Here is a 17,443-nt window from a genome sequence, read left to right on the forward strand (position 1 = left end):
ATTGTATTGATATGTTGTCGAAAGTGTCTTGATGGTGTGCTCATCAACCTTCGCTTTATGTATCAAAAATCAGGGACAGTAGTTGCTCTTGGCTCAGTCTGGTGTCAGCAGAGAAGATGTAAACTACATAAACGCATATGCTACATCAACACCGACGGGTGATCTGAAAGAATATTGCACTCTAATCCGCTGTCTTGGGAAGAATCCGGAGGTAAACAAAAACGTCTTCCCAGTCACTTAAATTATGAGATGACTCTATGCTGAAAAACTATGATCTGATTATTGCAGCTAAGAGTGAACTCCACAAAATCCATGATTGATCACCTTTTGGGAGCCTCAGGTGCTGTGGAGGCTGTTGGAACAATCAAGTTTTAATTTAGTGAGTCTCCACTTTGTTGGACGAGGTCACGAGTTCAATTATCATGGACGACAATTGATGAATACAAAAAAAAAGTACAACTTGTTTTTTTTGGCTTGCAAAAAAGATTTAAAGAGGAGATTCATTATAATCAAATCTTGACAATGTAGGCTATGCAGACGGGATGTATCCATCCGAACATCAATCTCGAAAATCCAAACGAAAGCGTGGTATGCATCCCGTCTGCATAGCCTACATTGTCAATACATGAATATGATGAGCAATACATGAATGTGTTTGTTGGACCAAACAAGGAAAAGCTGGACATGAAAGTTGTATCTCTAACTCATTTAGTCAAAAAATCCATCATCCCATATAATTTTACAAGATATTGGCCAAAATCCACTAATGTGAAGGTAGATGTGTGTTTCCGACTGTTATACAATTTTTATTAAAAATAAAATCCTTGTAATTTATTTACTTTTAGTAAAAGTTTGTTGATTGTGAACGAGGTTTTCTAACTTTTCTTTGTTAATTCAAGTGATACTGGAGGAGCGAGAAATTATACTCAAGGCATTGTGTTCACGGGTGAATGCTTTTAACCGGGCTACAACACCCCACCCCTTCGTGGAGCAATAGAGCCGTCTGAGCTGATTTGGTCTTACAAATTGGTTTTCTGCATCAAGTTTGATTGGTTTGTAGCAATTTATGGTTCGACACGATTCGAGTCGTCACCAAAGCACTTACCAGTTTTGTGCAAGCTCATTTACCCATGGCTGACCAGTGAAAAGTGGCAACTAAAATCGCTATTACACAACGGAATGCATTGATCTCGTAGATCTTGTAGTGCAAGAATCATAAACAGTAAGACCGATTGACAGAATACACCGAACAAATGCGCTCCTGTCGATAGGAACTGACCGACCCTTCTCTTAAAACGCCACAAATAATGTTAGTCAGTAAGTGAACTTGACAAAATCTATTCCCTTTTACTTAGTAGTATGACGACTGATAAGATCCCACGACTCAATTTGTTCTTTTGAGGGGTCTCTTTCATAAGGGTGGATATGTCCCCATAAGCAGAGGTTCTTACAGAATTAATTTTCCCAATCAAACTCCGCGTGACCAACAAAAGTAACCCCAAAACATCATTTAAATCTTTCATGAGGATAAGGCAGCCAATCTGAAGTTCCCAAGTCTGGAATGGAATGGAAGCAGTCCACCGCAACAAACAGAAGCCCGTCAAAATCGTCACAAATTCAGAACATAGATGAGGCAGTTTGATCACCAGAGCTTTGTTTTGACCCAGAAAAGGAGGAAAACCACTCCAAGCACAATGGCAATAGGTGCATACTTTCGGATCAGAGCCTACATTTAAGAAGTGAAATGATAAAGTAGTAAGTTTCAGCTACATACTACTCGAGAAAATAAGGGCATGTTTGGTACTCTACTTGAATCCAACTTTTTAAACTCAAAAACAATTTTCAAGTTTTAGGCCTTAAAAACTTGTTTGGTAGGCCTATTTTTAAAAACTAAACTCAAGATTAACTCAAAAATACAGTCTATTCTCTAAAAAAACAGAAAGTGAGTTTTTAAAGTTTTTAAACTTAAATGCACTTATTTCTTTTCTCTCCCTCCTCCCCTCTCACTCCAAATCTATCTCTCTTTTCTTCTTTCCATCTCCCCTTTTTTTATCTTCTTTTTTTACCTTTTTCGTCTCTCCTCCAATCCACTCTCTTCATTCTCTCGGTTCTTTCTCTCACTCCTCTTCCTCTCTATCTCCTCTAATCCTCTCTCTTCTTTCTCTTTTCTCCAATCATGTCTTACTTTCTTTTCTTCTCTCTCCTCTTTCTCCCTTCACCCTCTCTTTTGGGATCTCTTTGTCCAGTTTAAGTTGTAAGATTTAACATTTTTAAATCGCATACCAAATAAGTTTGAGTCCTAAAAAAAATTGCTTTCAAGAAATGTTTTGAGAAATGATAAAAAAATTTCAAATAGGATATCAAACAAGTCCTAAAAGTTCACATATGATCTAATTCTTTGACAAAAACAGCTTCAATCAAGAGAACTCATGGCAGATTGGAGAAGGCAACATAATTGTATTATTCCTAATTCAAACAAATGTGGCTATTCAGACCTATTTCGTACAAAGAAAACAAAAAACCCCAATTATTAGGGCTTAGTAATAGCACCAGCATACAGCACCATCAGCAACAGCTAACTGAATTTTACAAGCCCAGCAGCTTGAATAAATAACAGCTTTTGAACGAGCATTCAAGTAAACAAAAGAAAGGTGTCATGTAAATGCCGCCACCACAGCTGCATTCATACCCAACACAAGACACTACAACTTTATTGAATTTGAGACATACAGAAGATGTCCCATCCAAGGGAATGATAATGGAAATGATTAGACGCTACATTATTCAAACAAGTATCAAGGACAGGGTGTGCAGGGAAATCATATGATATGTAATGTTTGGGAAGTCCACCTAGTATTAGTTTAGACTATTGCCCATCACAGCTAGTCAGATAAGACTAACCTGTCGATTCAAATCTCTCGCTTTATCAGCATACACACGAGATTCTGATGTTAAACGGCTGGACATTTGACTAACCTCTGTAAAATGAAATTCGGGAGGAAAATTATCACCCATCCACACACACACACACACAAAAAAAAAAGAAAAAAGAAAAAAAAAAGGACACCCCTTCCATCTAGAAGCAAAAAGAGACTTACGGTCCAACTTTTCACCAACACCAAGCACTTCCTGAACATTGCGAGTCATTATTTGGTGGACTTCATAGAGCTCATCATTCAACTTTGCAATATTCCTCTGAGTGCGAGTGTCCTGGTACAATTTCTTTGTTTTCTGTATGAATGTATCTTTTAAACACAAAAAGTGGAAGGAAATCAAACACAGCTAAAGAAGAACCAAAATGTAGACAATAAGTACAAAATTCTACTTAACATATGAGGGACAACAATTTCTGGCAATAGACCTACCAAATTTAATGAATGCATAAGGCCTTGCAGCAGTTTCAATTTGGGTCCCGTTAACACGCTCAAATTCATTCTTGAGATCTTCAAGGTATTGGAAGGCAAGTTTCTTTGGATAGGCACGGTCGCACATTGTTAAGTAACACACACGTCCTTCGATGATATAGCTAAGAATAAGGGTCAAGGCAGTAACAGTTGTATGTTCGTCCTCTAACGAGAACATTGAATACATAGCATTCAGTTTAATTCATTGATAAGACAATTACTGAATGAGCAACTTAAATTTAATGACAACAGCAGTTAAGTGAAACTAACATATTATCTGCCAATATTAGATTAAGTCAACAGATGTGCAACAAACCGCACACAGTTTATAAACACCATAAATCATAAAGACAAAAGTGACAAGGATACTGGAAAACAAAAGGACCAGTTTCAACTGACATCCTTGAAGGCTCATTTTGGCCTCTTGACAAGTTCTTGAATAAAGCCTTGACTTGTTGTTTGTAGAATTCCGAGTCTTTTACATCACGGCCATCATCCAGTCCCTCTGCTAGTGGAAGACCATCAGTAACACGAGCAATCATTGTCAGCTTCACCATCTTCACTTCACAACTTCCCAGCAATGCGAAAACTGCCCCATGTCAAAATCATCAAATCCCAGATCCAGAATAACTTGAAAAATCCAAAAACTACCAAGAAATACAGCAATAATATACTCACATTGCCAGACAGCCTTATACGATATGCATTATCTTCCTACGAAAAGATCTACACCGTTAAATAACTAGTCCACCCGATTTTCTGATAAGGTTAAACATGAAGACTTAGAAATTGGGTTCTATGCCAATACAGTTAAAACCCAAATCCCATGTTCAATATCTAACAAAATTAAACCTTAAAAGAGAGCCAAGTTTTGTTTTATAATTAATTGTGCTTTTAGCTAACAAAAATGATCCACGGGCTACCCAATTCTGTAATTCCAGCTGATCGATCACAAGGCATCAAAGATCAAACCCAAACCCTTCAACCATCTAAACCCAGTTGCCCCAAAACATCCCTAAAGTACAAATTTTACACAATTTTCTACAAGATCATAAAAGAAAATGCTGAAATCCAAAAATTTACGATAAATCTGAGAAATTGAAAACAAAGAAAAAAGAAACTTGATAGAGAATTTGGAAAATACAGAGCAAATACCCGTTTATAGCATTGATCTGAGGAACGGTGAGGACGATGGTGCAATCTGAGCGAGAAGAATTGAGAGAAGATGTGGAAGGGGAGTTTCGGGGACCAAACGGAGTAAATGAGGGTTGATTTTTCGAGTTTAATCTACGATCCCTCTCTCTCTGCGTGCTATGGGGTTATACCTTGAAAGAGCCAAGCCAAAGCCCGAAATTTCAAAGGTACAACATCTTACTGCAGTCGGCCAAACGGGCAAATGGGCAAACGGGCAAACGGACAAAAAGGGTGGTGTCTCCCACTTACTTATTTTTACTTTTCACACGCATTCTTAATTTTTGGCACTCGGATTGAATGAATTGAAGAAATACCAAAAAAATTAACAAGGGTATGTGAGAAAAAAATTGGTGTGTGAACAGCATTACCTGCACAAAAAATGCCCAAAACAAGGGAAAATGGCTTTAGCCCGTGACCTAAAGTCAGGCAACTGAGTGGGCCCAAGCCCGCACAACAGGTCCATCAGGCGATTCTAGCCCGACCTCTTCCTTGATTTGTATCTAACATCAACATGGAGTCAGCCACGCTATATATTTTTTTGCGTTAGGTGTAGGGACTACACTCGCAGCTGAGAAATGCGTGGGTGGACAAAAAAGCAGGGTGAAGGCTGCATTTCCAAGTGCATTCATAATGGGGTAGCGTGGACCATTGGATTCTAACGGAACAAAATTTGAACCATTGGATTTCAACAGTAAAAAATTTTAAATTTAAACTCAACTGCTTGGACACATGGCGTGATATGGGCTGTTAGATTTGTAAAGGCTATATCATCCAATGGTCCAAATTAGCCGACATATTTAGGTTACAAATTCAAAAAGAAAAATTCGAAAAAAGTGAATCTATCAGTTATGCCCATGTGGCACAATCTGAGCTTTTGGATTGCCAAAAAATATAATCCAACGGCCCTTATAATTCAAGTAGACAAAAAAATTTAAAAATTATAAATAAAAAAAAATTCTATAAATACCAAACCATCCTCTTCCATCCTATAAACATCTTAATATTTCCAAGTTTTTTCCCTACAGAATCTATGAAAATCCATTGAAATTTGTCACTAAATGTTTTTTATTTATTAAAATCCTCTAAATCTAAATTTACTACACCCCGTTCATTTCTTCCAAATTTAACTGTAATCTTCTCGCCGCCACTTAGTACTTCGGTCTAGTGACATTCCTCTTCACTTTGTAAGTGAGAGGTCTTAGGTGGTTCTGATAGTCAATGATTTAAAAGTGGATACTTGAGCAACATAGGTGCTTAAACAAATCATAATTGGTTTGTGTTTTGATTTTGTAAAGCACAAAGGTCTACGAATTCAAGGTTGAGATGGAAAACGATTATTAATCCAAGGCTGGGTTTGTAGTTTGGATGCCTTAACTTCACCTCCATTCCTTTGTTCATTTGGTGACATTTCATTTGTTTGGTTGTCTCTTTTAGAATGGCGTTTGATCTCCTTGTAGCATGCTTGAAAAAGTGATTGACAAACCCATGATCAGTGGATTTGAGTTGATTGACTGATTTTTGTACATGCTGATCATGCAAACAGCAGGCTAGAGGTGGAACTCGTGGAAAATTTTCTAGTGACTCTTCTGGAAACGATGAGTTTTGGTCCAACAGTGAAATGGAAAGTTCCCATCAAGTGCCACCAAGTACCTTATGATATCATTCTGAGCATAAGCCAGACACCAGTTCTATACATTGGCAGGAATGGCATTCGTTTGGAAGAAAAGATACGCGTCTTTATGCTCAGAGTTTGAAGAAGGGGGACGTAGGTCAGTTAAGTCCAGGGGTGTTAACTCAAAAGATTCAAAGTGCTTAGTTGCCTCAGATTCAAGCTACGGTAGACATTCTCCTTCAGTTTGTAATCTGGAGTCATTCTGGGAATTTGCATATGGGGGTAGAGATAATGCAGATAGAGTAACCCCGAGTGAGATGATAGGAGAGAGTGTGACTCTGTCCTACAAGTTTGAGGCCCACCGTGTGCCTTTCCCTACTAACTGTCCTATAAATGCAACCAATGATGGGAAGGTAAAGCTTTAGCTTTCTGAACACTCAACTTTTGATTTATGCCCTACTAAAGAAAGGGCTTTTGTTACTCTAAAGGCTCATCTGCTAACACAAAATAGAGAAATGAAAGATGAAATGAAGTGCTCCATGGAACAGAAAAGTGGAAATGTATTGCAGGTTGGAATGGTTCCGGTTAAAAATTTCCTTTCCCTCAGTGACTAGGTACTTCTTTCTGTTCTTTAATAACTAGATTCTGTGATTAATTTTTGTTTTAAAATCATTTTCTATGATAGTTTTGTTGACCTTGAGCTTTCATTATTGAAGCAATGAAGCTTTAGGAGGAGCTTTCTTTTCCATGTGGATTACCAATACAACAAAACTATTGCTATCTTCATATTTTACCTATCTGAAATATGTGAATGGTATATGAAATCGTAGAGTAAGTTGATTAATTATGAGATTTTCAGTTTTTTATTTTTTCTAGATCAATATAGTCAAGCTATGCCGAGACTTGGGTTTGGGTCCTAGAGGTTTCTACCAACCTGGTTACCACAATGAAGCAAAGCTGCATTTGGAGATGATGTGCCTTGGTAAGAATAAGGACCTTGAGACGAGTTAATATGGAGATTATCGACTTGTTGATGGTGCTAAACCGCCAAAGATTCCTGTTAAATTCTTTCAATTGGTCGAAAGTGCAATCAACGAGTCTCATTCCCTTATTAGGAAAGCCTCTAAAGCTAGCAATGCTTAAGGCTTAGTTCCATGGATGACCCCAAACATATGTCTTGTGAACTTTCATAAAACTTTGTTAAGCATTACATCTGTGATCGCCATCCATCGAACTATCCATTAACCATTTTGGATGAACAATCGCCACTTTTATGTGTGCGATAAAAACAGTGGTCTTCACACTTTGTTTTATGCACTGAACTGCATGACATTCATCTGTTGTAGCTGCACCATCTTATCTTTCAAATCATCTATAACCTAAATGCAACTATTCTCCAATTAGTCATTTTTGGATCGTTTAGAAGACTAAAGCAAACTTTCCTGTATTATTTTGTGAATCTTAAAATAAGTAAACCTTATGTTGAGTTCCACATTGGCTATACAAAAAGAGAAATAATAGTTTAAATATTCTAGCTCCACTCTAACTAACATCGAGGGTTTTTGTGATAAAACCCCACACATAACGGATTGTGCAGGTAGTAATTACCGAGTTGAGGATAATATCAGTGTTGTTAGAAGTGGGTATAGAAAACTTAGCTTGTAAGATAAGAAAAATGTAAGAAAATATCTCGATTTCATTTTAATGAATAATTTCAGTGTACATGTTGGTACATATACAGATACAAATCTGATGACATTTCTACCCTTAGCTAACTTAGTTAATTACAATCAATTCCCTAACTAACAAATATAGTTTGTTACAACTGTAACAAACTATTTTATAGAAGTACAAGTAATATTTGGGTTATTACACCCCTTCAAGCTGAGCTTGGATGCATGAAATGTGCCAAGAGGAACCTTGGACTGAAGAAAACTAAATCTATGTTTAGAGATGAATTTTGTATAAATGTTAGCTACTTGATCTTGACTGCAGTCAAAGACAACTTTGACAAGATTAGCTAGGACAAGTTCCTAGATGTGTTGGTAATCAATCTCAACATACTTGGTCCTGGCATGAAAAACAAGATTGGAAGCATGTGAAGTTGCCGAGATGTTGTCACACGATAGAGTTGGGACCTGAGATAAGGGAAAACCAGTATCACAAAATACTTTGCAGATCCATATGATTTTAACAGCTGTGTGAGCCAAAGATCTATACTCAACCTTTATGGATGATTGAGCAACAATGGATTGCTTTTTGGCATTCCAACTAATGCGATCTGGACCCAGAAAAACACAATAGCCATTGGTGGATCGCCTATCAAATGTGTTGTTTGCCCAATCTACATCTGAGTATGCAGAAAGATGTAAGGATCCTTTTTTAAACCATAAACCATGAGTAAGAGTCCCTTTAAGAAATCTGAGAATTCTCTTTGCTGCTTGCATATGTTGTTCTCTTGGAGAATGCATGAATTAGCACACTTGGATGACAGCAAAAGAGAGATTAGGTATTGTCCAAGTAAGATATTGAAGACCCTTAAGAATTGATTGATATTAAGTAGGTTTAGAAAGAAAATGACCATTGTGATCAAGCTTAGTGGTACCAAGAGGAGTAGAGCAAGGTTTAGCACATTCTATGTTTGTTTTGCCAAGAAGATCGAGTAAGTACTTGCTTTGATGTAAGAAGAGGCCAATAGAAGATCTTTGAACTTCTAAACCCAAAAAGTAGTGAAGTGCACCCAAATCCTTAACTGGAAACACTTGACTGAGTTGAGTGATGAATTTTTGACAGAGATTTGTATATGGTCCTGTGACTCGAATATCATCCCCATAGACCAATACTATTACAAGAACTTGTGGTTTTAAAACAAAAAAAAAAGCATATGAAGTTGACTGTTGAAATCCAAAACTATGCAAGGCTTGAAACAATTTGTCAAACCAAGCCCTTTGGGCTTGTTTTAAGCCATACAATGACTTTCTCAACTTGCAGACATGATTGGGTAAGGTTTCAACAAAGCCAAAAGGCTGGTGCATAAAGACATCTTCCTTTAAGTCTCCGAAGAAAAACATTACTAACATCTAATTGATTGAGAAACCAATCAAATTGAACAGCTTAGGATAATAGAATTCAAATTGTGATTGGCTTTGCAACGGGCTGAAAGTCTCTTGATAATCAATACCTTTTTGTTGGTGAAACCCCTTAGCTACTAAACAAGCTTTATATCTATCCATTGTGCCATCATGCTTTCTTTTGATTCGAAAGACCCATTTACACTTAACCACATTTTGAGAGGAAGAATATGGTACCAAAGACCAAGTGCCTATAAGTTGAAGTGCATTGAACTCCTCTTGCATAACTAATCTCCAATGTTCATATTTTGCAGCTTGTAAATAAGTAGTAGGAACATAATCAATAGAATCAGGTAATGGATGCTTTGTTGCAAAATAAGCTTTAGGCTTGAAAGTACCTGCCTTGGACCTTGTAACCATAGAATGAGTATTGGTAACTGAAATGGGATCTGTGATTGGCAGTTGAGATGGCACTGAAGATTGCACTTGAGATAGTACTGGAGAATGTACTTGAGATTACACTGCAGATTGCATTTAACATTGCACTTGAGATTGCACTAGAGAGTGCTCTTGAGATTGCATTGAAGATGGTACTATGGTTGATGAAAAAGGTGACAGTCTTGTAGTTGACATTCTTGGAGATGTCACAGAGAATGCATATAAGAGGAAGTTGCATTGTAAGGATTGAATGAAGAGGCTGCTTCTATTGGAGCTATAGAAGTATGAAACAGATAAGTAAACTCATCAAACTTCACATGTCTTGGAATATAAACTCTATGAGTGACAGGATCAAGGCATCGATATCCTTTGTGTTGTAGAATGAATCCCAAGAAAACACAACCTTTACTTTTACCATCTAGCCTGGATGAAACATATAGTTTCAAACATGGAAAACAGCAACAACCAAAAGTCTTGAGCTTTGAATATCTGGAAAGGTTTTGAAGAGAAGTTCTTATAGAGAAGTAGTCAATCCAGAAATAGGTAGTCTGTTGATGAGATAAGTGGCAGTAGAGAATGCTTCAACCCCGTATACATGTGGAACATGAGAAGAAACCAATAAAGTTCTTGTAGTTTTAACCAAATGTCCGTGCTTTCTCTCAGGACAACCATTTTGCTCAGGGGTATGTGGGCAACTAAGTTGATGAGAGATGCCATTTGACTTAAGAAAGAAAGTAAACAAAGTACTTGTAAATTCACCTCTTAAGTCGGATCTCAAACATTTTATTTTATTTCAAATAGAAGTTTCTACATGGGTTATGAATACAACAAATGTAGATTACACATCATATTTGACTTTTAGAGGAAAGAACCAAGTGTACTTACTAAAATCATCCACAATTATCAAATAGTATGTGTAACCAAACATAGAAACAATTGGAGCTAGGCCCCATACATCACAATGTAACAGACTCAAACTACTAGTCGAAGAAGAGCTAGAAACAGAAAATGGCAACTTGTGATTCTTGGCAATAACACAGTCTGAGCAAAAGAAGTCAATCGAATGCTTGCCTAGTAATGCAAGTTTATTACTAGATATAAGTCTATGAAAAATAGAAGATGAAGGATGTCGCAACTAACTATGCCATACTTTGACAAGAGCTGTTATACTAACAAGAGCATGATTGAGCATCTAAGGAGGACTTTGAGTACCAGAAATACCTTGGATTTTTAGAAGCCATCTCTAACTGGGCCATACAAAAGCATCTTCCCTGTAGAATGATCTTTTATACACATGATCCATTGGAAGTTAAAGTTAATGAACAGTAATCGTCCTTGAGGAATTGATAGGCAAATAATAAATTGTGTTTCATTTAAGGAACATGTGAAACATTATTCAACTTTAATGAAGAAGAATCAGTGTTTAAGGAAGAAGAACTAGTGTGATGAATTGACAAACCTTTACCATCGCCATTGTAGACTTTATCTTAACCAGTGTATGAAGTAGGAAAGGATATATGAGAAATATCACTAGTGATATGCGATGTTGCTCTAGAGTCAAGAATCCATGAGGGAGGTGGCTTCGAGTGTACATAGCAGCAAGTTTGGTTAGTGGAACTCTGCCAAAGATGTTAGGATTCATGCGATCATAACAGTCAATGGCTTCATAACTAGTAGAGCCACATATTTGACAAGTAATTCAAGAGCCAGATGAGCCTTGAGAACGAAAGCCCTGAGAATTAGATTTGTTGAAACCAGAGTTGTATTAGTTGCCTCGATTATTGCCATTAAAATTCCGATTGCCACGATTGCCATGATTGTTGGAAAATCGATTGTTACCACGCCTACGATTAGAGTTGTAGCGAAAAGATTGTTGCAGTGGCTGATTTTGAGCTGCATAGGCCTGAGATGGATGTGGGGAAGGAAGCAAAGGTAGCTAAGATTGAACATTGAAGGCTTGAAAAGGTTCAATGACAGTTGATGAAATTGTCTTTTGACAACGAGCCATTGAAAGTTCTTTGGTGATGCGAAGGCCATGAAGTTCATCTAAAGTCGTAGATGAGAGACAAAGATTGATCAAATCAATGAATGACTCAAATTCCTTAGGCAATCCATGAAGCATTGCTGCAATTAGGTCACGATCGGACACAGAAGCTCCAGATCTAGTCAAAGAATAAGAAGTCTCTTTGATTTGATGCAGATAGTTAGAAATTGAGAGAGATCATTTCTAAAGAGATTGAAGGCGAGCACAAAGCTGATGAATATGTGCATCAGAGACTCCTCTAAAATGTTGTTCTAGCTTGAGTCACAGTTCGCGAGACGACGAAACCCCAACCGTAAAGGGAATAATTTCTTCAGAAAGTGTTGGATTTAACTAGATCAAGAGGTTTTGATCATTCTCATACCACAATTTAAACTCGGATTAAGAGAACAATAAGGAAGCAAAGGTTGCAGACATGGCTCATATCTGTCAATAATTCCGATGAGTTTGTAGTGCCTAAAGATTGGAGCGAACAATGCTCGTCATAGAAGCTAATTAGATCTTTTCAGCTTGATCGGAACCATGCTTCCAATATTCTGAATTGTAAGAAAGAAATAATTGTTCATTGAGTTCATTGAGTTAGGGTTTGAAGCAAAAGAATTTGGGAGAGAAGGAGATGAATCTGACTGAGATTCCATGAAATTGAGTAATCAGAGTGAAGAAATACTTACAATCAATGAGAAAATATGAATTCAAAGATGAATTCCGGCAAGAATTTGATGAACAACGAAGTAGAAAGAGGATCGAGATGTCAACAAGCCATGGGGCGGTTGGTGAGTGATATCATATAGAAAACTTAGCTTGTAAGAAAACACAAATGTAAGAAAATATCTTGATATCATTTTAAGAAATCATTTTAGTGTACATGTTAGTATATATACAGATACAAATCTAATGACCTTTCCACCCTTAGCTAACTTAGCTAATTACAATCAAGTTCTTAACTAACACAGATAGTTTGTTACAACTGTAACAAACTATTTTATAGCAGTACAAGTAATATTTGGCTTATTAGTGGACCATTCGGCCCGTCTCTCTAATAATTCTACATGGTATCCGAGCCAGGGAGCGTATGTGATGGGTGTGTCCCTAGGGATGACAATGGTTCGGTTTGTGGACGGAAATGCTATATCCATCCCCATAACCACGAAAATTAACCATATCCATAACTGCAAATTAACTATCGAGTATTATCCATAACCATACCCACCGGGTAACAGATTTCTCATCGGTTAATGAGTATATCCATCTTCGTCAATATAAAAAATATATTCGTTTAGTTGAGACATTATAAGTTAGTAGATATTAATTTCGTCATTAAACATTTGATTTATAAAATGATCAAATGAATGAACTTGTTGAGTATAAAAATTAAAACACTGATGATGTTAGCTTGTCTTTGATATCTTTCATAAGCATCATTGAGTTCGCATTGATTTTGATTCAAAACTTTACTTTCCTACAAAATGCAATTTTTATATTCTCAAGGTAATGGTTCAGTAAATAATGGATATACAAATACATATATACATATATACATATATACATATATATATATATTATATATACATATATAAATTATATTATTTACTAATTGGGTCGGATTCGGTTATGGATACAGTTTGGGGACCTCTATAACCATATCCAAAATCATAACCGAATAATATAAACGATTTTTCTCCATATCCAGAATATACCCAAACTTCCATACCCAAATCTGTTTCATTAGGGCGGTTATCCACGGTTATCGGGTTTAACGGTTAGAATTGCCGTCCCTATGTGTCCCCTTGGCCCTGCGTGATGATAGTGGGTCCCTTAGCCCCGCGTGTAGGATGAGTCTCCTTGACTCCACGTGGTTGCCGATGTGTGGACCTTTGACATGTGACCCACTAATTGGGTTCCATGTGAGGGGGCGTGTTGAGTCCCACATTGGCTATACAAAAAGAGAAATAATAGTTTAAATATCATAACCTCAGTTCAACTAACATTGAGACCTTATGTGATAAAACCTCACACCTAACGGAGTGTGCAGGTGGTAAACCTGACAAATTGTGCACTTGGTAATTACCAAGTTAGGGATAGTATCAGTATTGTTGGAAAATGTTCAACCGATCTTTGGTCGAAAATGTTTAACCGAAACTTATTAAGAAATTGGGTCAAATGAATAAAAAAGGGTGCCAACAGAAACATCCATACATATATTGTAACTTGTTGGTTGGAGAGTAGTTCTAATTGGTTTTTAAACCACTCTTAAAGTAAAACTCATAAGGTCAACTCTTTTTTCTGCACTAAAATGCAACCCTATTTTCTCTTTTGGCAGCCAAACTTCAACGGTTGCTCGAGCAAAGTTTTGTTTGGTTCAACATTCCTCTTGCTTCACTTCAAGAACAATAAAAAAAAATGCTTATTTTATAAGCAGAAGCAGAAGAGCAAACAACAACCCTACCACCACCAAAAGTGCTTGTCAACCTAGTAGGTGGGATCCATTGTAAGCTCATCAGCTTTGAGCAGCATTAGGTATATCCATACAGGTACGTTTTTCTGGATATAAAATCCTTTTTAATCACCCATTATTTCCACGCTTCTTATTAGATATTTATTAATAAACCCTAAAACAAATTCTGTAGGGAGGTGCTCAGACGGACGTTTGTGATCGTTCAGCCGGAAGTTAAGGGTGGATATAGGGAGAATGAGCCATGCTGGAGAAGCAGGGCACATGCCAGATATATCAGCATTGTCTGAGAATTTTGCATGTGCTCTACCTCTCCAGCTTGGACTCTCTCCCTTTCAGGCACAAGGTTGGCTGCAATGAAATAGGTCTGTTTTTTCGGAGCTCACGTTTTAACTCATTTCACCGATGATTGTATCGAGTGTTTGTTATCGAACAGATTCTAGTTCTGCAATGCTGCAACGTCCTTAACATCCCCGATTGTAAGTGCCACACATCCTTGACTCTCTTTTTCTTTAACTCCTATGCATTTCTTCAAAGGTTATGTACCAAATATCATCATTTATTGGTATTAATTTAAATTTATACATACGTAGCATCCATAAATTATTTCATCACCCACAAGTTCAGTAACAATGCCTGGCTCAAATCGCCTTGTTTGGCACAAAAACCATCTCATATGTAATAATTTATTCGTATATTTCGCTGAATGAGTTGCGATCGGATCTGTTTTCTAGAGCTGTAGCAGCAGATTCAACATGAGCAAGTAAACAAATATACACTTTCTGTTTCAACCTGTCAACAGTCTCAATCGGTATATTGTTCTCTGAGCTCAGACTCTTTTTCAGTTTATCCAACCACTCATTTGCTTTCTTAAGCTGTGATAGCGTCGCAGCGATTTGATTCTCTGGCTCATTGCGCCGCCCACCACTGTCCTTACCTTTCTTTTCTTGGGTTTTCAGACGAAAGCCAGAATCCAATGCTTCCTCCAAGAAATTCAAGAACCAAGATCTTATTTCATTTACGAGAGCTTCTCTGAGTTCTGCTCTCTCCTTCGCACTATCTCCTTTCGCCCACTCTAGTTTCTCTGCTCCACTTAACTCAGCGGGGACTTTCGAAGACTTCAATGTTCCTTTACCATGAATTAGGCCCGTCGTTTTGCTCAACCTTTCGACATCTGGAGGTAACTGCTTTGTAGTTAAAGGAATTAAACCATCCTTTAACGGAGCTGCAATATTCGGTTGGTCAATGAGCTGGTGGAGTATGAAAAATTTGTTGAGTGAGATGTGGGGATTGTCCGGGGAGGCAGATGAGCATAGATCGGAGAACATACTTGAAAAAAAAAAACACAAAGATTTCACTGTGAGACAATTTTTAAGGTGATTCACACATGTAAGATTATAGTCTACCTAAGGCATTTGACAAGAGATGCTGCTGTAGATGCTTCTTTCTGAGCTTCTGCTGCAACCAAAGAAGCTAGATTTCTCCTTCTAAGCATTCCCTTGAAAAAATTTAACAAAACATACGAAGTAAGTGTCAAATTGCAACTTCAATGGATTCGATATATTGTTGACTAGCTCACATCAATGAAATTCAATGAATACGTCATTGTTGCCTTGGTTACCTTTCCGAGCTTCATAAAATTAGCAGGAAGAGAAGGCCACAAAACTGACTCTGCTGAATTACTTTTATCTTTTCGGTTTGACAAGCAGTTAGAGTTCATGGTTTCCTGTTTGCTTGAAGTGCGTTTTGCAGAAGTGCTTCTTGAAGGCACAGCAGTCTTCTTGGTGTTAGATGCATCTACCTCTGCCTTTAATGCAAGTGCACCAGGTCGATTGTGGGGAGGAGCTATTGAGCATTCCTGTAACATTACTAAAAATGATCATACTACATAACTGGTCTAAACATTCAACAGAAATGTGTTTCCTACACTAGAACTTTGTTACATTTGAGAAAAACAGTTATCCTTAAAAACGGTTGCAGTTTGCACGCAAATTGTACCTGACCATTAAGCTTCTGCACCATTGCAACCTTCTTAGCACCACTCTCATTGTCATTGTTCTTCCCACCACCATTAGAATCTACCGCGCTAGGCTTTGAATTTGATGTTGAAACACCATGCATATACCTAGATGCAACAGCCACCTTTTCCTCTTTGATAACAAACGTCTGTCTTGGGTTTTCATCGAAGGAATCCCTCGATTTCAAACTACTAGTTCCTTCGGGATCAGCTTGGACCAGACTCTCTGATAGCTCCAACATTTGCATCAAATCCTTTGGATTCCCCATGAAAGGGTGTCGTCCTGGAACTGGTCTGACCCCAACAAGAATAGGAACCGGCGTTCCTGCCTCCATTCTATCGACATAGAAAAACTGGCCAAGCTGCAACTTGTTATTCAATATAATCTCATTGTCTTCCCTCGACAGCAAGACATAAGTGGAATGAGAAGAATCAGAGACTTTTATGAAGAACCCTTGGTTAGGCCAGAGTTCCGAGCCACTTAAGACGGGCACGATGCTGATCACTTGAAGCAGGACTGATCGATATTCTCCTCGAACCTTCACGTTGGAGTTTATGCTCTGAAGAAGCTTTATCAAAACTCCTGGTGTGAGGGAAGCCATTTCTTTTCTCCTCTTGTTCTGCTAAATCCAAACTAATTAATGAACACCACGCATTGGGAAACAACTCGAACAACACAAATCAAGAAAACGAAATTTCTAATATCAGTTAGTTCATCCGGAAAGTAAATTAGCATTAGTTACAAATTCACTAGAAATACTAAGGAAAACAAAAATCTGAACGACAAAAACCAAGATAACGAAAACTTGAATTACAATCAAGATTTGTTCATAATTTCTGAATACCTGAGGAGGAGATGCAGTGAAATCAAGGGAAGATTCCTGCATAGAGATGATGAGGCAGAGAACTATGGCAGCAATATTGGCTTGTCCAAAAGCACTTCTGTCGGCTTTAGCTTTGCATGCCAGGCACGTAAACATCAGCTTCTCTTGGCTTCAAAGCCAAGTTACATTTAATACACATAAAATTTTATGGACTTTTTTCTTTATTAGTTGTGATTGATCACCCTTTTTTTATATATTTGGTTTGTGGATTAGGTCGTGGGTCTCTTTGTGGTTCCATTTCTCCTTTTGGGAAGAGTTTGAGATGGAAGGACTTGATCTTGGTCACAAATTATGCTTCTATACAAAGTAGCCTCATAAAGTATTTCACTA

At 37.5% G+C, this 17,443-nt stretch overlaps 2 protein-coding genes and 1 non-coding gene across 7 annotated transcripts; 1 reads left to right on the forward strand and 2 right to left on the reverse strand.

Annotated features, from left to right (window-relative positions):
- Nucleotides 1-1,322: 1,322 nt before the first annotated feature.
- LOC103426031 (25.3 kDa vesicle transport protein SEC22-1) lies at nucleotides 1,323-4,822 on the reverse strand. 3 transcript variants are annotated; one of them, XM_008364121.4, is made up of 7 exons: nucleotides 4,560-4,772; nucleotides 4,083-4,118; nucleotides 3,774-3,993; nucleotides 3,366-3,526; nucleotides 3,099-3,245; nucleotides 2,902-2,978; nucleotides 1,323-1,726 (listed from the first exon to the last, which is right to left on the reverse strand). In XM_008364121.4, exons 3-7 carry the CDS (start codon nucleotides 3,959-3,961, stop codon nucleotides 1,643-1,645), a joined length of 657 nt encoding a protein of 218 aa, XP_008362343.1. In that variant the 5' UTR covers nucleotides 3,962-3,993; nucleotides 4,083-4,118; nucleotides 4,560-4,772; the 3' UTR covers nucleotides 1,323-1,642. The 3 variants fall into 3 exon arrangements, with proteins under 3 accessions (XP_008362343.1, XP_008362342.1, XP_008362341.1); XM_008364120.4 differs by having other exon boundaries at nucleotides 4,083-4,163; nucleotides 4,560-4,750; XM_008364119.4 differs by lacking the exon at nucleotides 4,083-4,118 and having other exon boundaries at nucleotides 4,560-4,822.
- Nucleotides 4,823-14,442: 9,620 nt separating this feature from the next.
- Nucleotides 14,443-14,546, forward strand: MIR164A (microRNA MIR164a). The gene has a single exon (NR_120877.1). It is a non-coding gene; the product is annotated as a microRNA MIR164a (primary transcript).
- Nucleotides 14,547-14,750: 204 nt separating this feature from the next.
- LOC103405235 (uncharacterized) lies at nucleotides 14,751-17,208 on the reverse strand. 3 transcript variants are annotated; one of them, XM_008344213.4, is made up of 5 exons: nucleotides 17,075-17,208; nucleotides 16,211-16,849; nucleotides 15,834-16,070; nucleotides 15,619-15,710; nucleotides 14,751-15,541 (listed from the first exon to the last, which is right to left on the reverse strand). In XM_008344213.4, exons 1-5 carry the CDS (start codon nucleotides 17,114-17,116, stop codon nucleotides 14,899-14,901), a joined length of 1,653 nt encoding a protein of 550 aa, XP_008342435.3. In that variant the 5' UTR covers nucleotides 17,117-17,208; the 3' UTR covers nucleotides 14,751-14,898. The 3 variants fall into 3 exon arrangements, with proteins under 3 accessions (XP_008342435.3, XP_070673444.1, XP_070673443.1); XM_070817343.1 differs by having other exon boundaries at nucleotides 16,211-16,927; nucleotides 17,075-17,152; XM_070817342.1 differs by having other exon boundaries at nucleotides 16,211-16,852; nucleotides 17,075-17,148.
- Between the last annotated feature and the right edge of the window lie 235 nt (nucleotides 17,209-17,443).

The sequence above is a fragment of the Malus domestica genome, chromosome 17 (assembly GCF_042453785.1).
Source record: "Malus domestica chromosome 17, GDT2T_hap1".
In the NCBI taxonomy this organism is placed as follows: domain Eukaryota; kingdom Viridiplantae; phylum Streptophyta; class Magnoliopsida; order Rosales; family Rosaceae; genus Malus; species Malus domestica.

What these genes read in the sequence shown, in the direction of transcription:
- LOC103426031 (XM_008364119.4), bottom strand. Translation starts at nt 3,961, where the DNA reads ATGGTGAAGCTGACAATGATTGCTCGTGTTACTGATGGTCTTCCACTA. An exon ending in TGTTGGTGAAAAGTTGGACC is followed by an intron (nt 2,979 to 3,098) that starts GTAAGTCTCTTT and finishes TTCATTTTACAG; the next exon opens with AGGTTAGTCAAATGTCCAGC. An exon ending in CGAGAGATTTGAATCGACAG is followed by an intron (nt 1,727 to 2,901) that starts GTTAGTCTTATC and finishes TCTTAAATGTAG; the next exon opens with GCTCTGATCCGAAAGTATGC.
- LOC103405235 (XM_070817342.1), bottom strand. Translation starts at nt 17,116, where the DNA reads ATGCAGGAATCTTCCCTTGATTTCACTGCATCTCCTCCTCAG. An exon ending in TCACTGCATCTCCTCCTCAG is followed by an intron (nt 16,853 to 17,074) that starts GTATTCAGAAAT and finishes GTTTGGATTTAG; the next exon opens with CAGAACAAGAGGAGAAAAGA. An exon ending in TCTCTTGTCAAATGCCTTAG is followed by an intron (nt 15,542 to 15,618) that starts GTAGACTATAAT and finishes TTTTTTTTCAAG; the next exon opens with TATGTTCTCCGATCTATGCT.